The sequence below is a fragment of the Aotus nancymaae genome, unplaced genomic scaffold, assembly GCF_030222135.1.
Source record: "Aotus nancymaae isolate 86718 unplaced genomic scaffold, 86718_ANA_hifiasm-v0.15.2.pri h1tg000044l, whole genome shotgun sequence".
Taxonomy (NCBI): Eukaryota; Metazoa; Chordata; class Mammalia; order Primates; family Aotidae; genus Aotus; species Aotus nancymaae.
In genome coordinates, this window is record NW_026988458.1 from 1,725,607 (window position 1) to 1,744,584 (window position 18,978).

The 18,978-nt window shown below is 53.6% G+C and overlaps 1 protein-coding gene across 14 annotated transcripts in view; it reads right to left on the reverse strand.

Annotated features, from left to right (window-relative positions):
* Nucleotides 1–18,044, reverse strand: part of ATP11A (ATPase phospholipid transporting 11A) — a 180,580-nt gene extending 162,536 nt beyond the window's left edge. For all 14 annotated transcript variants that reach the window (XM_064361855.1, XM_064361857.1, XM_064361854.1 and 11 more), the window contains exon 1: nt 17,984–18,044. In XM_064361855.1, the coding sequence (XP_064217925.1) occupies nt 17,984–18,022 (39 nt within the window). In that variant the 5' untranslated portion in view covers nt 18,023–18,044. The remainder of the gene's footprint in view (nt 1–17,983) is intronic.
* Nucleotides 18,045–18,978: the final 934 nt, after the last annotated feature.

Sequence of the window (18,978 nt, forward strand, 5' to 3'; positions counted from 1 at the left end):
CTAACATATTTTTCACAGTCTAAAATAAATATAAAATAAACGGCAAGTAATAAGTCAGTAGCAAAAAACCGTAAGTGAGAAATGCACACTACAATGATGTGTAGCTTATTAAGAATGTATTCCAACGTCAAACAGCAAATTTCCACAATGCAAAAGCCACAAATACATCTGCACCAACCTAACAGCTTTTGAAACCATGCCATCCTTTAAAAAGCAACACAGCAACTTAGGAAATCAAAGAATTATTTCAATATAAGAACAAAAAAAAATCTCGTATCCTCTTTAGAGAAGAAATAACAGGAATTGTTTCTCACAGAACCAACAATTTTACAGGAAAATAATCTCAAATGTAATTTTCAAATTAATCAATCTATGCCTTCATAATTTCTTAGACAGTAAAAGAAATGTTATAGACCAACTGAAAAGAGAACATTTATTCAAACCAAGCAATCAGCAGAACAGAGCTGCTAGAAGAAAATGCCACATAAGACGTCCTCATTCCAATTTATCATAAACACACTCAGGAAAAAGCCACGTAACCGTATAACACCGTTCAGCTAGCGTCATCATGAGCTGTATTATCTAAATGTCCTGCCTACCGAACATCACGCTCAGGACTTCCTGTCTCTTACCATTCAAGTATTATCTGCTCTAAGATGAAACACCAGATCCCCCTCTTCCGCCGCTCTTAGCATATTAAGCAAAATATAAAGCGCAAATGAATCCTCACATTCAAGTAATTATATTTTTAAGACATCTACTATGGCCAACCATTTAAAATAAAAAAAATCCTCCTATCTCGGTCCATTTTGCATTTAAATGTAACCGGTGCTGGTGTTTCAATGTCTTCTCTTCATCCTATTAAGATCTTTCTCACTGATTAAAAAAAAAAAAAAGTGTTGCCCAAAAAGCAAGCTACACAATAGCAAATACAGAAACGACTTAAAATCGCCCCTAAATCAGTTTCGGTTTGGGCTGAGGAAAAAGCTCTGGAAGTACGTGACGGTGGCGATCACACAGCACTGGGAGTGTATTTAATGCCGCAGAATGGGACGCTTCACAATGGATGAGATGGTAAACTTTATGTATGTTTTGCCACAATAAAAAATTACCTATAAACCAATTTATCGTGTAGTCAGTCAATAAAGCAATACATCTTTATAACTTTACCTACTATGTACCATTTTCCTCCTTTGGCCACATAATGTTAAACGAATTTAAAACATTACTGAAAAGCGACACGTATATTCTGTGTTTTGAGCAAGAAAACTAGAGGGGCACTCGACACCTGCTTAGGTCTTGGACCTGGTGGCCGCTGCCCGTGTCTGTCCTACACGCCCCTCCCCGACACCCCTCCCTTCTCACTTTGTCCCTGGCGCCTCCTCACAGCCGGTGTGCCACATGCCACGTGCCTTCTATCCTTGCCCGGTCTCCAGGAGCGCCAGGACACACCTGTGCCTCTTGCTCCCCACAGAATCTTCAGTGCATACAGCAGTCACTCAATGTGTGCGGGATGAACATCAGCTGCTGAGCACCTACGTGCGCTGAGGACGTCACACGCCCTTCCCTGCAAGAATGCCAGTGGGTTTCCCTCACTCACTGCAGAGGGCTTGCACATTTTATTTCCAGGTTACATCACAGAAATGGTGAAAGGGTTAAATAACATCAGACATGAGGACAAAAGTAAACTCCAGCCACCATGACGGTCCCCCAGCTTTCTTTTTATGTGTGTTGCTTTCAGATTTATCCCAAAGTCCTTTATTACCGAAGGAAAGCCCCTGTATACTCTATGGTTCCCTAATATTTTAGTGGTTTGTCTGCATTTATCCAAGTGAAATCACGCCACCTCACTGCACTTTCTAGAGAGAAAAGGCAGTGCAGCTCATTCCACGTGCGTGAGGCATTTTATCGGAAAGTGACGAAGAACCTGTGGTCCCATTCGGTCCCATTCTCCCTCAAATCTCCCATCCCACACAGCTGCGGTCCCGCTGAGATCCCAAAGCCATTTCCACATCTTCCCGGGCAGTCTGAGACACTGGAAAACCACACCAAAATCTCGATGGCATCCTGGTGGCAGGACTTCATCATCCCTAATCCTTTGCTGAAAATAGGTTGAAGGAAATCCTCTTTTCTCTGAAGCAGGACATTATTTAATTACTTAGGCAGCCACTTCCTTCCCAGGCAATGCTGAGCAACAAAACCAGAAAGAAAGAAGGAAACAGGCGAGCTGCTTCTGTACATGAGCAGGTACAGAGGGAGAGGGCACCCCAGCCCATCTCAGACCCAGGCGAGCGCCCCTGTGCTTGACCAGGTACAGAGGGAGAGGGCACCCCAGCCCATCTCAGACCCAGGTGAGCTGCTCCTGTGCATGAGCAGGTACAGAGGGAGAGGGCACCCCAGCCCATCTCAGACCCAGGCGAGCACTCCTGTGCTTGAGCAGGTACAGAGGGAGAGGGCACCCCAGCCCATCTCAGACCCAGGCGAACTGCTCCTGTATGTGAGCAGGTACAGAGGGAGAGGGCACCCCAGCCCATCTCAGACCCAGGTGAGCTGCTCCTGTGCATGAGCAGGTACAGAGGGAGAGGGCACCCCAGCCCATCTCAGACCCAGGTGAGCTGCTCCTGTGCATGAGCAGGTACAGAGGGAGAGGGCACTCCAGCCCATCTCAGACCCAGGCGAGCACTCCTGTGCTTGAGCAGGTACAGAGGGAGAGGGCACTCCAGCCCATCTCAGACCCAGGCAAGCACTCCTGTATGTGAGCAGGTACAGAGGGAGAGGGCACACCAACCCATCTCAGACCCAGGTGAGCTGCTCCTGTACGTGAGCAGGTACAGAGGGAGAGGGCACCCCAGCCCATCTCAGACCCAGGCAAGCGCTCCTGTACGTGAGCAGGTACAGAGGGAGAGGGCACCCCAGCCCATCTCAGACCCAGGTGAGCTGCTCCTGTGCATGAGCAGGTACAGAGGGAGAGGGCACCGCAGCCCATCTCAGACCCAGGCGAGCACTCCTGTACGTGAGCAGGTACAGAGGGAGAGGGCACCCCAGCCCATCTCAGACCCAGGTGAGCTGCTCCTGTACGTGAGCAGGTACAGAGGGAGAGGGCACCCCAGCCCATCTCAGACCCAGGCAAGCGCTCCTGTACGTGAGCAGGTACAGAGGGAGAGGGCACCCCAGCCCATCTCAGACCCAGGTGAGCTGCTCCTGTGCATGAGCAGGTACAGAGGGAGAGGGCACCCCAGCCCATCTCAGACCCAGGCGAGCGCTCCTGTACGTGAGCAGGTACAGAGGGAGAGGGCACCCCAGCCCATCTCAGACCCAGGCGAGCACTCCTGTACGTGAGCAGGTACAGAGGGAGAGGGCACCCCAGCCCATCTCAGACCCAGGTGAGCTGCTCCTGTGCATGAGCAGGTACAGAGGGAGAGGGCACCCCAGCCCATCTCAGACCCAGGCGAGCGCTCCTGTACGTGAGCAGGTACAGAGGGAGAGGGCACCCCAGCCCATCTCAGACCCAGGCGAGCACTCCTGTACGTGAGCAGGTACAGAGGGAGAGGGCACCCCAGCCCATCTCAGACCCAGGCGAGCACTCCTGTATGTGAGCAGGTACAGAGGGAGAGGGCACCCCAGTCCATCTCAGACCCAGGTGAGCTGCTCCTGTGCTTGACCAGGTACAGAGGGAGAGGGCACCCCAGCCCATCTCAGACCCAGGCGAGCACTCCTGTATGTGAGCAGGTACAGAGGGAGAGGGCACCCCAGCCCATCTCAGACTCTCACGTGCCCCAGATACAAACCTGAGTTGCGCTCCGCAGTCAGAGCCTCCCCTCCCACAGCCGTTTCCAGGTAAGAGAACACGGGGCAGGGCAGCCACTGCAGCCCTGGGCTTCCAAGAGCATCTAAACCATTCGTGGTTTCTGCTGAGGGCTGGAGCCACGGGGTCCTGCATTTTCAGTCACGAAGAGTGCAAAGCATCCATAATTTTTCCAACAGTCACCAGAGACCACCCTAAGTACTGACTGAGAGGGGAGCAGCGATCTGTGTTTATCTTTGAGTTGTGCACACGATAACCTGGGCAGACACTTAGTGAAAGTAATGATGATTTAAAAAGACCCTGACCCAGAAAGCTGGACACAGCTGGCTTGGGAACTTACTGCTTGCCTAGAGAACCCACGTGATGGCTGACGTGTGGGTGGTGTGGCACGGGCGCCGTCCCGATTCCCCTGCCTCGGACAGCGGGAGCAACATGTTCTGTTGTTCTAACTTGCATTTCAGGTGCAACTTCCGACCAGCACGATCCAATTTTGCCAAAGGTAAGACGTCATCTGCCACACATGCAGGTGAACACAGTACGGGCTCCACAAAGCAGTTCCAGTTACTGGAAGAACTAGATCATGATCCACAGCCTCCGAGTTTACCGAGCAGACAGGCCCAATCCCATTTTGAGACGTAAACCCTAACATCTGTCTTGTCAACGAGCCAGATGCTGCGTGTTTGGATGCAGTGCGAAAACCAAAGCAATAGGTTACAGGATTGTTTTAACGCCAGCCACCTCTCCCCCACCAGCCTTCTCCAGGAAAACAATAAATAAATAAGCAGGAAGAAGAAGATGGAAATACACAGAACCTAAGAGCCCATCTAACCATGGGAACCGCGGTCTGTCACATCTAACAAGGGTTAAATCGCCTAACTCTGTTCCACAGCTTAAAAAATAACCCATTCCCACTAAATCATTATGCTGTGTGCTTCCAGATTCCGTGGAACACCTGTTCCATAAAGCAGCAGGCAAGACTTGACGTGCTTTGCAGACTGCCCTCTTCGCCATCTCCCACCCGTCTGGATATTCGCCACCTAAATGGTGCCTCTGCCACCAGCACACTGCTGTGGCTGAACTGCGATCCCCTCAAAAATCTCATGTTGACGCCTTAAGCAGTGATGTGATTGGATCTGAAGACTGGGCTTTTAGGAGGTAATTAAGATTAAACGAGGTCATGAGGTCTGTGTCCTAATCACACAGGACTGATGTGTGGTTACAAGGGAAGAAGGAGAGTTCACTCTCCCACTCTGGGAGGACACGGCCACCTGTCCCCCAGAAGGGCCCTCACCAGAGCCTCGCCATGCAGACACCCTGATCTGATTTCCAGCCTCAAGAGCTACAAGAAATAAATTTCTGTTGCGTATGCCACGCAGCCCGCAGTGTTCTGTTACAGCTGCCACGCTCTCTGAGACACACGTGGTACCTGTTCAGCTCCACGCTAGGTTGCTAGCGCTTCAACAACAGTAAAACCACTCAAGTTTGCAACCTCAGCCAAAAGCGTCTCAGCGAATCACGTCGTAAACAATATGCCAGTTTTCCATAATGAAAGTTATTCACTCTGTAGTCACATTCTTAGCATCTGCTTTCTCAATCATCAAGCCTGTGTGTTTACATGATTCTCACTTCGTAAACAGCCAGTGACCTCGCTGGTGAGACACAGAGAAAAAGCCAGAAGATGGCAAGGCCCCGAGTGCCACAGGGGGACTCTGCGTGACACACACACTGTCCGCTCTTCAGGCAAAGCCCTCAGACCCACGCCCCGGCCGCCTCGCTCTCACACACACGAGTGGGACACCGAGCGCACCTGAGAGGGGACGGAGATCAGGATGAAGAAAGCCCTGAGGGACGAGCACTTCTCACAGAGAGAGGAGCCCAGCAGAGGCCACCAGAGAGAGGCATGCACAGCGCAGCAGAGAGAAGGGACGAGGAGCCCGCAGAACACAAGGACCCTCCCTGGCATAGCGGGGCCCGAGGCTGAGGGAGAGGACACCACACACGGCATGCAGCCCTCAGAGGCCCTGCTTCCCACGGAACACGCAGGAGGAGAAGCTGCTGAAGGCACTGTGGGCCTCCACATGGTTGCTACGCTGTCTGTACTCAGACGGTTTTTTTTTTTTTTTTTGAGACAGAGTTTTGCTCTTGTTGCCCAGGCTGGAGTGCAACGGTGCGATCTCGGCTCACTGCAACCTCCGCCTCCCAGGTTCAAGCAATTCTCCTGCCTCAGCCTCCCAAGTAACTGGGATTACAGGCGCCCGCCACAACACTCAGCTAATTTTTGTATTTGTAGTAGAAACGGGGTTTCAGCATGATGGTTGGCCAGGCTGGTCTTGAACTCCTGGCCTCAGATGATCCGCCCACCTGGGCCTTCCAAAGTGCTGGGATTACAGGTGTGAGCCACTACACCCAGCTGTACTGGGGGTGTTTCTCCGCACTCTGTGACAAGAGGATGAACCTCTACCAGCAACGCCTGTCTCCATCCACCTTCTAGGCACGTGAGCGCTCAAGAACCACCAGCTGGATAACAGCGGGCCCGTCCGCAGGATGCCGAGCACAGTGCCGGAGTAACACTCGGAGGAAAAGCGCATCGCGGAACCTACTCACACCTGAGTCCATTGCTGGCATTATAAATGCATTGACAAATAATGTTTTATAGGAAAGAATCAGCGTACTGAACATCTGCTGTGGACCAGACCTTCCTCTGACACTTCCTTCAGCTTCTCTGTAATTCTCAGCATGGCAAAGGTCAGGCCAACTTGGTAAGTTTTCCCTCAAAGGGTAGAAGATGGTTCCTGTATTCTATAATCTTTTCCATTTTTAAGTCAAAACTAAACACAGCTTGACTGCCAAATGCCAGGCACTGCCGAGATGCCTTGAAGGTACCAGCTGTGCCTGAGCCTAACTGATGAGCATGCGCAGACCTATGCATGCATGCAGTAACAATATTTAACGCACCTGTAACTTCCAGACAACATCCCAGAGTTCTCCCCTCCTCGCTGGGATGGGTCCCTGTGCAGGGGACGTGGAGTAATCACGGTAGAGAGGACCAAGCAGACGGCCATGGTGGACTCAAGTTTCTGTGTATTCTGCACCTCTGGGTGCCACTCCCATTCTCAGGCGGCCGCCAGCCACTCCTGTCCCCCCGCGTCCTCCAGAAAGGGCCGTGGCAATGTGTGGGTCGGCTGACCTGTCAGCAGCTGAACCAGGTCCAGCCTCTTCTCCACAGCATGAACATGGAAGGCTCACTACTCAGTGACACGGGGAAGAGCGGCAGCAGAAGCAGGTCTGAGCCCACATGTGGAGATGGATTCAGGGGTGGTGGGGATGCCAGTGAAGAACTGCCTGGGAACAAATCCTGAAGCAGCTGCCGGCCCCTCAGGACAAGGCAGATGACAAGCAGAAGAGGGCACGTGGCAGGAGTGGTGGGCCCTGGGTTCGGGCCCCCGTGGTGGGGTGGCCGCAGAACTTGCTAAGCTGGGACGCTTCTGGTGTGAAAGGAACACTATGGATGATGATGAATGATGTGAGGACAACAGGCACAACCTGGGGCTGCACTGGCCAGGAGGGTATTCACTCGCCCTTCACAGGGTGCAGGCCACGGCGGGGAAAGCAAGGTCAGAGTCGGGCAGAAAGGCCCGCGCCCACCCATCAGCCTCAGCACCAGGGGCCTGCGAACCCTGGCTGCCCTGTTACAGGATGGCACGGTGCTCCTTCACAGGGCTGTCGTGAAGATCCAGAGAGGCCGTGGATACCAGCCTTGGGGAAGGAAGGATCTGGGCTCCAAGACACACCAAACGGCAGCCCCGTCTCCCCCCGGAGCAGCCCTGCCTGTCCCAGGCCGCCTCCCGGAAGAGCCACAGCACGGACCACGGGTGACCCTCTCGCCAGCCTCTCCTCCCCTTCCTGCACTGGGGGATGGGGGTGAGCAGACCCAGGACAGAGACGCCTCGCCAGGCTCACGTCTTCACATCTTTGTTGAACGTGTAATTTCCATCTTCGCCGAATGCATAACTCAACAAATTAAGCCTTTGATCAAACCGTCTTTTTCACAGGTAACAAACCTTCTCTTTAAAACCTTTTATCTTCCAACCAGGAAAAATGATCTTATTTTTGTTCCCTTCCCAAGCCAAAGAAAAAAAAAATTTACAAAAAAGTACCCTTGTCACTTGAGATATGACAAAAACTGGCAGCCCTTCCCTGAGATATTTTTACAGCACTTTGCAATGTATTACATTGAAAAGTGTAGGTAAAGTGTAACTTCACTGTCTGAAATTACAAGGTTATTTTCATGTCCATTAAAAAAGGTTCATTTGATCCTCACCACCCAGGGAAGGAGGGACAGCAAATGCCGTGAGTGAGTTTCGTTTTACAGCTGCCCCTGGAGGCGACACGAATGGCTCAGAGCAGAGCCAGGTGGTCACAGGCTGCCCAGCGGGAGGCTGCACAGGGGCCGGTGTGGACCCTCGGCCAGCCAAAGCACGTGCAGGTAAGGTGCTGGAAGGCTCAGCCTCCACCGACGACATCATCTGTGAAATGTGCTGCTCCCAAATCAGCAGAAGTAACACATACATAAGTTAAAACACTGCTTGGGGCTGGGTGCAGTGGCTCACGCCTGTAATCCCAGCACTTTGGGAGGCTAAAGCGGGCAGATCACCTGAGGTCGAGAGTTTGAGACCAGCCAGACCAACATGGAGAAACCCCATCTCTACTAAAAATACAAAATTAGCTGGGCGTGGTGGTGCACGCCTATAATCCCAGCTACTCGGGAGGCAGAGCCAGAACTGCTTGAACCCAGGAGGCAGAGGTTGCAGTGAGCTGAGATCACGCCACCACACTTCAGCCTGGGCAACAAGAGTGAAACTCTGTCTTGAAAAAAAAAAAAAAAAAAATCTTACCTGTGGCAACCTGTCTTTGTTAAAATGTTTGCACGTAAGGCACATGCACTGTGCACCTCGCAGATTTCACAACGGACCACCAACCCCAAGTGCAGCCAGCTGATGTCCTTCAACTCTGCAGCCACGGCGGGGGCAAATTCTGATACCAACTGATGTGTGACACAATGCCCTCTCCCAGGAAAAGGTGGCTTATTCTACTGTCTCAATCGTAAGCCTTCTAACGTACCTTCCAAGAAGTGGTCTGGTTCTGAAAGCCACAAAAAATACAACACAAACCACAGAAAAATGGGAAACATTTTGCCAAAGACGGGTAGAGGGTGGTTACTTAAACACATTGAGAATAAAAATGTGAAAATATATTCAGCTAAGTGGTCTTTATCCTTGGGAGTGACTCACTCAGCTGAGTTGAGTGACAGAAAACTCTAAGGAAAGGCACTTGCAAATAAGTGAAAATATGTCACTTACAAATTTCTGAACGTGAACACAAATCACATTTGAAATAAAGACTTACACAATTTTTATGCATAGAAAAATCAGTTTCTCCCCACTCCACTTTGAAAATGGAGAAAAATATTTAAAGGATTGGTTTAAAGACCAGGCACCATGGCTCATGCCTGTAATCCCAGCACTTTAGGAGGCTGAGGCAGGCAAATCATTTGCGGTCAGGAGTTCAAGATCAGCCTGGCCAACATGGTGAAATCCTCTCTACTAAAACTACAAAAAAAAAAAAAAAAAACGAGCCAGGCATGGTGGCAGGCACTTCTAATCCAAGCTACTTGGGAGGCTGAGGCACGAGAATCGCTTGAACCGAAGAAGCAGAGGTTTCAGTGAGCTGAGATCGCGCCACTGCACGCCAGCCTGGAAGACAGAGTGAGACTTTGGCTCAAAAATCAATTAATAAATAAAGGATTGGTTTAAAGAGGCAACTAATGATGAATCTGCCCACAGAGTTCACACGGTTTGATCTGGCATCAGCCCCGGTTACAAAGGTAACAGGCGGCAGAGAAAGCCTAAAATTCCACCTCTTGGCTCCCAGCCTAATGCCCCAGCATGCCCGCATGAGTGAGCCACACCGCCCTCTCTCAGGTCCGGCTGCCAGGGCTTCCTTCTCAGGATACGGAACGAGGAGAAAGCTCTCCGGCTCTGCTGCAATTAGAGCTGTGGTGAATTACAAAGAATCGCACCCCGGACAAAAGCACGAGGCAGGAAGGGCACCATTAGGCGACTTGCAAAAGCCACCCAGCATTTTTACTTCAGGCTCTGCGAATGTCAACCAAACCAGAAAAGCTTGCGTCCTCCTTGGGACGGGGTGGGGGGGTCTCAGGCTTCGACGCAGCAATGATGGGCCCAGCAACTCAGGCCAGTGGAGAGCAACCCCCTGTCCACGTGGCCGTCGCTCCAGCAGCAGCGGTCCTGGGGAAACAGCAGGCCAGGTACGTCCAGTCACGAGACTTCCAAAAAAGCGGGAAGTGTGGGTACGCATGTGCAGTCCTCTGTATGCAAACGTCGGGAAGAAGTTCCGATGGTGTCAAGGCCGCTGAGTGGGTCGGTGCCGCCACCTCAGAGGAGCAGTCGCCTGCCTGTTCCAGAACAGGGGTCTTAACCTTGGTGGGGGCAGAGGCTACCTTGAGAATCTAACACAACTAGGACACGCCTGCCTGGAAAGTAAAGGTCATGCGTGCCAGAGGTTGGCGTGTTGTTTCCAGGGATCAGAGTCCAGTTCTTCAGAACTAATAGTTTCAAAATGAAAGTAGTTTTAGGGCTGGGCACAGGGGCTCACACCTGTAATCCCAACACTTTAGGAGGCTGAGGCAGGTGGATCACCCGAGGTCAGGAGTTCAAGACCAGCCTGGCCAACATGGGAAAACCCCATCTCTAATTAAAAAAATACAAAATTAGCTAGGCCTGGTGGCACGCACCTGTAATCCCAACTACTCGGGAGGCTGAGGCAAGAGAATCACTTCAACCTGGGAGGCAGAGGTTGCAGTGAGCTAAGATCAAGCCATCGCACTCCGGCGTGAGTGATGTAGTCTGTCTCAAAAATAAAAATAGTTTTAAAACTATAAGGAGGGCCTCAGAACTCTGGCTCTGGCCACCACGCTCTGGGACAGCGCTGTGGCAGCTCTCCCTTGCCGACCCGTGGTCGGAGGCACGGACGCGGGAACAAAGGAAACGAATCCGGGCAGCAGCCACGGCAGCACCAGCCCGCACACAGGACGTGGGCTGGAACATGGAGCAAAGCACCCGTGAGGGCGAGGCTGAGGAGCAGGGACGGGAGCCCGGACCGAGGCCGTGGACTTGTGGCCTAGACTGGGAGGACGTTCCAGACTCTACAATGAGCCAGAGAAAGAGAATCCAGGAGCTTAAGGTAACATCAAACATGATTTTAAGACTGCGTCCACTAAGGACACACTGCCCCCTCGCCTCGTCCACCGCCACCCTGCACATTCACTGCCCCTCGCCTCGTCCTCCACCACCCTGCACATTCACTGCCCCTTCGCCTCGTCCTCCACCACCCTGCACACGCACTGCCCCTCGCCTCGTCCTCCACCACCCTGCACACGCACTGCCCCCTCACCTCGTCCTCCACCACCCTGCACACGCACTGCCCCTTCGCCTCGTACTCCACCACCCTGCACGCGCACTGCCCCTCACCTCGTCCTCCACCACCCTGCACACTCACTGCCCCTTCGCCTCGCCCTCCACCACCCTGCACACACACTGCCCCTCACCTCGTCCTCCACCACCCTGCACACGCACTGCCCCTTCGCCTCGTCCTCCACCACCCTGCACACGCACTGCCCCCTCGCCTCGTCCTCCACCACCCTGCACATTCACTGCCCCTTTGCCTCGTCCTCCACCACCCTGCACATGCACTGCCCCTCGCCTCGTCCTCCACCACCCTGCTCACTCACTGCCACTCGCCTCGTTCACCCGCCACCCTGTGCACTCAGTGCCCCCTGGCCTCATCCACCCACCAGGGAGGCAAGGGCAGAGGCAGAAAGGCTACTGGGCGTGGCAGGGTCATTCCCGCCATGACCACTGCTCTCCCTGGAAGAGCAGGGCAAGGTCACCAACTCTCCCCATGAAGAGGAGGGTGGGGAGAAAGCTCCAGAAAACCCAAGGTGAAAAGCAGTCTCCTTAGGAAGCCCAGAGGCATGGATGGTGATGCAGCCGCAGATCCATGCATGCCACAAAGATGCCCCATGCGTTGGGCGCCCAGCGTGCACAAGCGCCGTGACCAGTCCCGTCCCCACGCAGACCTACCGGGTGGGCACCATGAATAACCCCCACCTTGCAGATGGGGCCCCAGCGTGCCAGCGTCAACCAACTTGCCGAGGCAGCACAGCTGGCAACCGAGACAGAACGTGAACGTAGGTCCGTCAGACTCCGGCGCCTGAGCCCGCAACCTCTGGGAGGGACTATTTGTTCTTCTCAGATAATCACAGCCAAGTGAAAGAGAAAATCATCCCTTATCTGATCTTCTTGGATTTCTATTGCTGTAAAACCTGCTTGCTATTGATTTTCGCTGCAAATAAACAGCATTTTTACCTGCATTTAACTTGGTTAAAAAAACATTTATAAGTCTGGGACTTGAGAATCTTTTATTAACCCTGTTTCTATTGAACATATGCTCCAAGCACCAAAGGACAATTTGTATTTTGGGCTTCAGGGTTGAACACACCTGTAGATGGAGGATTTCATGTGTAGTTAAGCGACTATGTATTTTTGTTAGTGCAAATTCAATGCAATTTTAACTAACTGCCAACTGAAGACGGTGTTTTCATCCCCAGAAATTTAACTGTCTATAGCCAAACCTAATAATACAAACTTTTTTCCTCTAGGTTATTAAATTTACTCCCTGGCAAGAAATAAAAGCATCTCAAGATGCTTGTTCCTAATAAGCAGATATTCAACAGGGCTCCAAAAGGCCATGGAAATGATTCCACCTTTGTGTAGACACAAAGGCTAACTTACGCATCTAGGCAGATTGCTTTGAAAGATCCAGGTGGAAAACCTGAGGCCCTGAAGACAAGAGCAGTGCTTGGTGCACTCGTGTGACGAGCTGCCAGTTACACACTCGTTCACGAGACACGCTTTCCGAGCTCGTGCCGCAGGCTTGCCACCACTGCTGGGGGCAGATTATTAGTCTTGGATTCTACGCCTCAGGATTCACTTACTTCAAATACCTGAAGACCTTGGCAGCTAAAGCAGCTTAACGTAGTGGTCCTGCGGTGTAGACTCCAGCAGCTGAACGACAGCAAGGCCCCACTGGATCATCTAATCCTGGATTAGGAAAAGAAACTCCAAAATGAGGTGGCATTTCTGAAGTTTTACAACGGGCTGGCATAACGGAGTCGAATGAGTAAGTCTGTCTTTCAGAAGGGGCAACATTACAGTTGAACACTGATGTTCACACCATTTGGGAATAAAGAAGCGGATACATACACATGCATATAAATAGCTGGACTTTCTAGAAGGTTTAACACACTCTAATACAGCAATGCTTGAAGTTCTCAAGAAGCAAAAATGTTTATTTTTCTCATAGAAAAAAAAAGTCTAACGTAACAGTTTGAGTTGAAATCAAGCATCTACTGCCAGCAAGGAAAGCCTTCAGATCTTTCAATGTTTTCTATCTTAGAAGGTCAGAAATATGTTAGGAAGCAAAAATGGGAAGGGAGAAAGAAACAGAAGCACAGAACTGACAAGGAGTACCTGGGTCGAGTCACCGCAAAGAGACTACAGGGCCATGACAAGATAGAGCTCTCGAACCACAGAACTCGGAGGAAACTCAAACGCCCTAAATGCAGGCACAGAAAAGAAGAGGGGGAGAAGCGTCCTGCCCAGGCGAGCATGCTCAGCCTCACAGAGATCGAGGGCCTGGAAAGCTCTGTGAGTCCTACCTGACTGACCTCCACACCATGCCTGCTGTCACGGCGCCTGGTTTACCTCTCCTGTGACCCACAGTGCCAGCAGGCTGGGACCCACGGGTGGCTGAGCAACAGAACCGGCAGGCCACAGCTCTGCCCTCTCCCCAGCCAAACCTACCCAGGGACTCGGCTATGCTAACAGCCAGGCATGACAAATGGACCGAGTGCTTCCTGGGAGCCAGGTCCCACTCTTGGCTTTCCACACAGATTACCTCATTCAGCTCTCACAATAGCTATGAAATGAGTACCCTCAGCGGAGAAAACTGAGGCAGAAGGAATTAAGCCACTTGCCCAAGGCCACATAGCTAAGAAGGGCAGGGGAGGCTCCCACTCAGCATTCAGGCCACTGCCCGGAGAGCATGCAAGCCGCCCTCTGAGGCTGCCCTGATTTCTCTCAGAACTTAAACTACCTGAATCTGTGTTGCTCACCTCACAACACAGGTGAAGAGGAAATGGAACTAGCTCTCCACCCACGCTGTTAAAAATGCTTCTATTGTAATCCTAGCACTTTGGGAGGCTGAGGTGGGTGGATCACAAGGTCAGGAGTTCAAGACCAACCTGGCCAACATTGTGAAACACCCCCCTCTACTAAAAATACAAAAATTAGCCAGGCGCAGTAGCAGGTGCTTGTAACCCCAGCTACTCAGGAGGCTGAGACCAGAGAATTGCTTGAACTCAGGAGGCGGAGGTTTCAGTGAGACAAGATCGCGCCACTGCACTCCAGCCTGGGCAACAGAGCAAAACTCCCTCTCAAAAAAAAAATAAATAAAATGCATTTATTTATTTATTTATTTTGAGATGGAATTGCACTCTTGTTGCCCAGGCTGGAGTGCAATTGTGGGATCTCAGCTCACTGCAACCTCCGCCTCCCAGGCTCAAGCGATTCTCCTGCCTCAGTCTCCCACATAGCTGGGATTACAGGTGCACGTTGCCATGCCCAGCTAAATTTTTCTGTTTTTAGTAGAGACAGGGTTTCACTAGGTTGGTCTCAAACTCCTGACATCAGGTGATCCGCCCACCTTGGCCTCCCAAAGTGCTGGGATTATGGGCGTAAGCCACCACACCCAGCCTAAAAATGTGTCTAAAGTGTTACATCATGTAGGTCAAACTACCGCATGGCACATGCACTACTCCACGGCTCTTACGCCACCCCACAGCAAATACGCCACCCCACAATACATATGCTACGCCATGGCACACGAGCTACCCCACAGCACCTACACCACCCCATGGCACATACACTACTCCACAATACACACACCACCCCGCGGCACACACACCACCCCATGGAATATGCATTACCCCACAGCACATACACTACACAATACACACACCACCCCACGGCTCACACACCACCCCACGGCACACACACCACCCCATGGAATATGCATTACCCCACGGCACATACACTACACAATACACACACCACCCCACGGCTCACACACCACCCCACGGCACACACACCACCCCATGGAATATGCATTACCCCACGGCACATACACTACTCCACAATACACACACCACCCCACGGCACATACACCACCGCATGGAACATGCATTACCCCACGGCACATACACTACACAATACACACACCACCCCGCGGCACACACACCACCCCATGGAATATGCATTACCCCACGGCACATACACTACACAATACACACACCACCCCACAGCTCACACACCACCCCGCGGCACACACACCACCACATGGAACATGCATTACCCCACGGCACATACACTACACAATACACACACCACCCCACGGCTCACACACCACCCCGCAGCACACACACTCTCCGCCGCCGCACCACAGCACATACGCCACTCCATGGAGCATACACTACCCGGTGGGCACATGCACTTCCTCGTGGTAAGCAAACACTACACCATTTACAAATACAAAGTATCTCTTTGTACAAATACAAAGTGGCTCCTTGTCCATCCAAACACCCAAACAACCAGTAACCCAGCGTGCGGAGCACACCGCCTAACGTTCAACTGTTCTCACTCATTGCCTCTTCTATCTCTCTGGAGTTGACCCACAATAAAATGCCTACAGCAATGTTTTCCAAGCACTTCTTTATCTTTTAGTGACCCTCACACATCAGAAGGAGCTGCAAAGCTTTCTTTGTCCCAGGAATTCTGACTATGTGAACACTGGGAGGGAAGGGGGCCTATTTATCCTTTTTTATCAAGTAAGTTGCATACGGAGAGCATAAGGAAATGTGAGTATTCAATCCCAGACTCTTTTTTTTCTGTAACAAAAGGAGATACAATTTAGTCCTACACAGTGGAAGATAATGAAATTACAAGAAAACAGATCATGACTGTTTCTGGAAAAAGTCAAATTAGTTTCATACCATAGACATGAATTTAAAATTATAGAAATGAATGGTTTTCTGTGTAAATACGGGTGAGGAAGCCAGATGAATACACTGAAAAATAAAAAAAAAAACATGTGGAATGAGAAAAACATAAAGAATCCTAACCCCTAACTTGTATTCCCGAGACGTTATCAAATAATATATACGATGGAAAAGTTCACTCAGGAATATTTACCCCTTAGATTACGAGAACACGTGATGCCACAAGCGTGATAACACAGCAAAGGGGAATCGAACTTGTAAGCTACACAGACACATAGAGATGTACCTAACAGAAAACAGCCGAAGGTCTGGAGAAACGCAGCCAGTAAGGGCATCAAACCTGGATGTCAGTCTCCGCCCGCCCCCAGGATGAAGGGGTCGGGAACCCGCGGGAAGGCAAGATTCTCCACAGGGTGAGCCGAGCTGGCCCACGCAGCTCTCATTTCCACGGAGAGAGGCTGCACAGGAGCCCTACAACGTGACCCTCCCTTTTCACACCGAATGTCAGGAGGGAACTGAGCGAACTGGGAACCCCGTGGGCGCAGGTCAAGTGAATGTTAGCCCCTTCCCTCTTCCACGTCCCCCGGAGGAAACACGGCAGGAAGATGAGTTGTCTAGGGACCCACTCTTCCGAGTGACACAACTGGGAACAGAACGTTCCTGCCCAATAAAGCATTTTTTTACACGTCAGGTCACCTCCGGTCACTGTTACCGGGTCTTCTATAGCATCGCCACGGAGAAACGCAGGTATTGCAAGATGCTTACCACTCACATTAACATCAGGATAGGAACCGGGGCTGGAGCGTCCGTGGGGGAACAACGCGAGGCTCCTGCGGCTAAGCCTTTCAGGATCTAGCATCCAGAGTCATCAGAATCACCAGAGGTGAGTTCTCTCTCCTTAGGGAAAGCGGGCTGAGCTTCCGGAAACAGGCGAGGAGCACTCAGGCTCGCTTGACTCTGCGAGGTTTTCGGTTAGTAAATAAATCCGGGGGAAGCACTGATTGATCTGGCATCCCCAAGTGAAAAGAAACCTATCTTTGGCCAAGGTCTCCTATTTAAAGAAAGCTCATAAATATGAGCTGAGGTCATTCCTATGCCAGGAAAGAACAAAGTTCCCATAATCCTGCCCTCTCTGGTACCAAACCCGGTGCCTGCAACTTCTCGAACCTGTGACTGACCGCTGACCGCCAGCCGCTGTGGAACAATGAAGCCTCTTGTGCAAGGCGGGGGCAGGAAACGCTGTGCTTGGGACAGTTTTCTTCCTCTCCTACACACACCCCTTTTCACACCTAACGCCAGCGACGCCGGTTTCCCCTCCTCCGGTGTAAAACAAAACCAACTCTTCCCCTTCGGAGCCTTCCCTCCTGAGCTCTCCACCGGCTGGTCACTGAAGGGGCAGGTTCCAGAGGAACCAAGAAGACCCCGGGCTTCGGATCCAATTAGTCACTTTAAGGTAAAGAATAACACGACTGCACACTCCGCTCTGAATCCCCCGGGGCGCTGGGGAACAAACACAGCCGCCAGCTTCTTCTGCACAAGTGTGACACTTCCTCCCAATCCCTTAATCTCCTCGCAGACACGGCTGCGCGGAAGCCGCATCCAAGGTTCCTTCCCGGACCCGGGCCCCGGCGGGTCCGAGTCGGCTCTCTCGGGGCGCCCGGTCCGCTGGGACGGCTCGAACCCCAGCCAGGCTCCCCAAGGACCACCGGGGCGCCGCGGGCTGGAAGGGGGCGCGAGGCGGCTGCGGCCCGGGGGCAGGTGGCGGCCCGGGACGGGGGCCGCGCGGCGCCACTTGGACCCCGTCGGAAGCCCCAGGGTTCAATCCCGGGCCGCTCCCCAGCATCCCCGTCGTCCCCGGGGCGGCCGGCGTCCCCGACCTCGGAGCCCTCCCGGGACCCCGGGGCTGCGCGGCCGGCCCGCGTCTGGTCCCCGGGTCCCCCTGACCTGCCCGCCGGGTCCCCGCCCGCTCTGGGAGCACTCACGTATCTGTGCACGAGCGTCCGCACGAGGCTGCAGTCCATGGCTCCTCCGGCCGCGCTCGCTCCGCCGCTCAGCGCCCCCGCGCCCGGCTCGGCGCGCCCATGGGCTCCGGGGTCCGAGTGCGGCCGCGCCCCCCGCTCCGGTCACGGCCCGAGCGCGCCGGGCGGTGCAGGGGGCGGCCGCGGCCCCTCCGCGCTCATGCCCGGCCGGGCGGCGAAGGCTGAGTCCGCGGCCCCGCGCGTCGGCGGCTGCTCCGCGGGCGGCCAGGCGCCTCCTCCCCGTCGGTCCGCCCGCTGGGCTGGCTCGGGCCGCGGCGGAGCCTGCGCTCTGCTCCTCGCGCGTCTGCTCCTCCCCGGCCCGCCGCCCTCTGGAGCCTCCGGGCCCCGCGGGCTCCTGCCCCTGCTCCGGGCGCGCACGTCACCGGCGCGAGTGAGCATGCGCCCCGCGGCCCGTCCCCGCCCGCCCGCGCCCACACCGCGTCGCACCCGCGCCCGCCCCCTCGCGGCTCGCCCGGGCCGGGACCTGGGGGCGGAGGGCAGAGGCGGCGGGAGGGACTCCCTGTTGCTTCCGCCTCCCGGGGCGCAGGCGCGGGCGCGCGGGCGGGGCTCGGCACCGGGGGACCCGGAGGCTCGGCCACGGTCCCGGGGCTTCCTTCCGGGGCTCCTGCAGGGAAACTTTTATCCTCCGCCCGGAAGGCTCCAGGTGGCGGTGAGATCGCGGGGCGGAAGCCGCGCGGGGAGCGCGGGACTCAGGCGAGGTGGGAGGTCCCCTGAGGCGAGGCTGGGTCTCCCCCTGAACGTGGCGCCGCCAGCCCGCAGGCGTCTCCTGCTCTGCAGGTGGAGACCCAGGGGCGCTCCTCAGGTGGCTGCCCCCGGCCAGCTCAGGGCGAGGCGAGCTGCGGCAGGAAGGCCCTGGCTCCGAACCCGGGCGGTTCCCGGGCCTGGCCTCTGGCCCTCAGGCCCCACAGCTGGGACAGCAGAAGACACTCCGGTGGCCT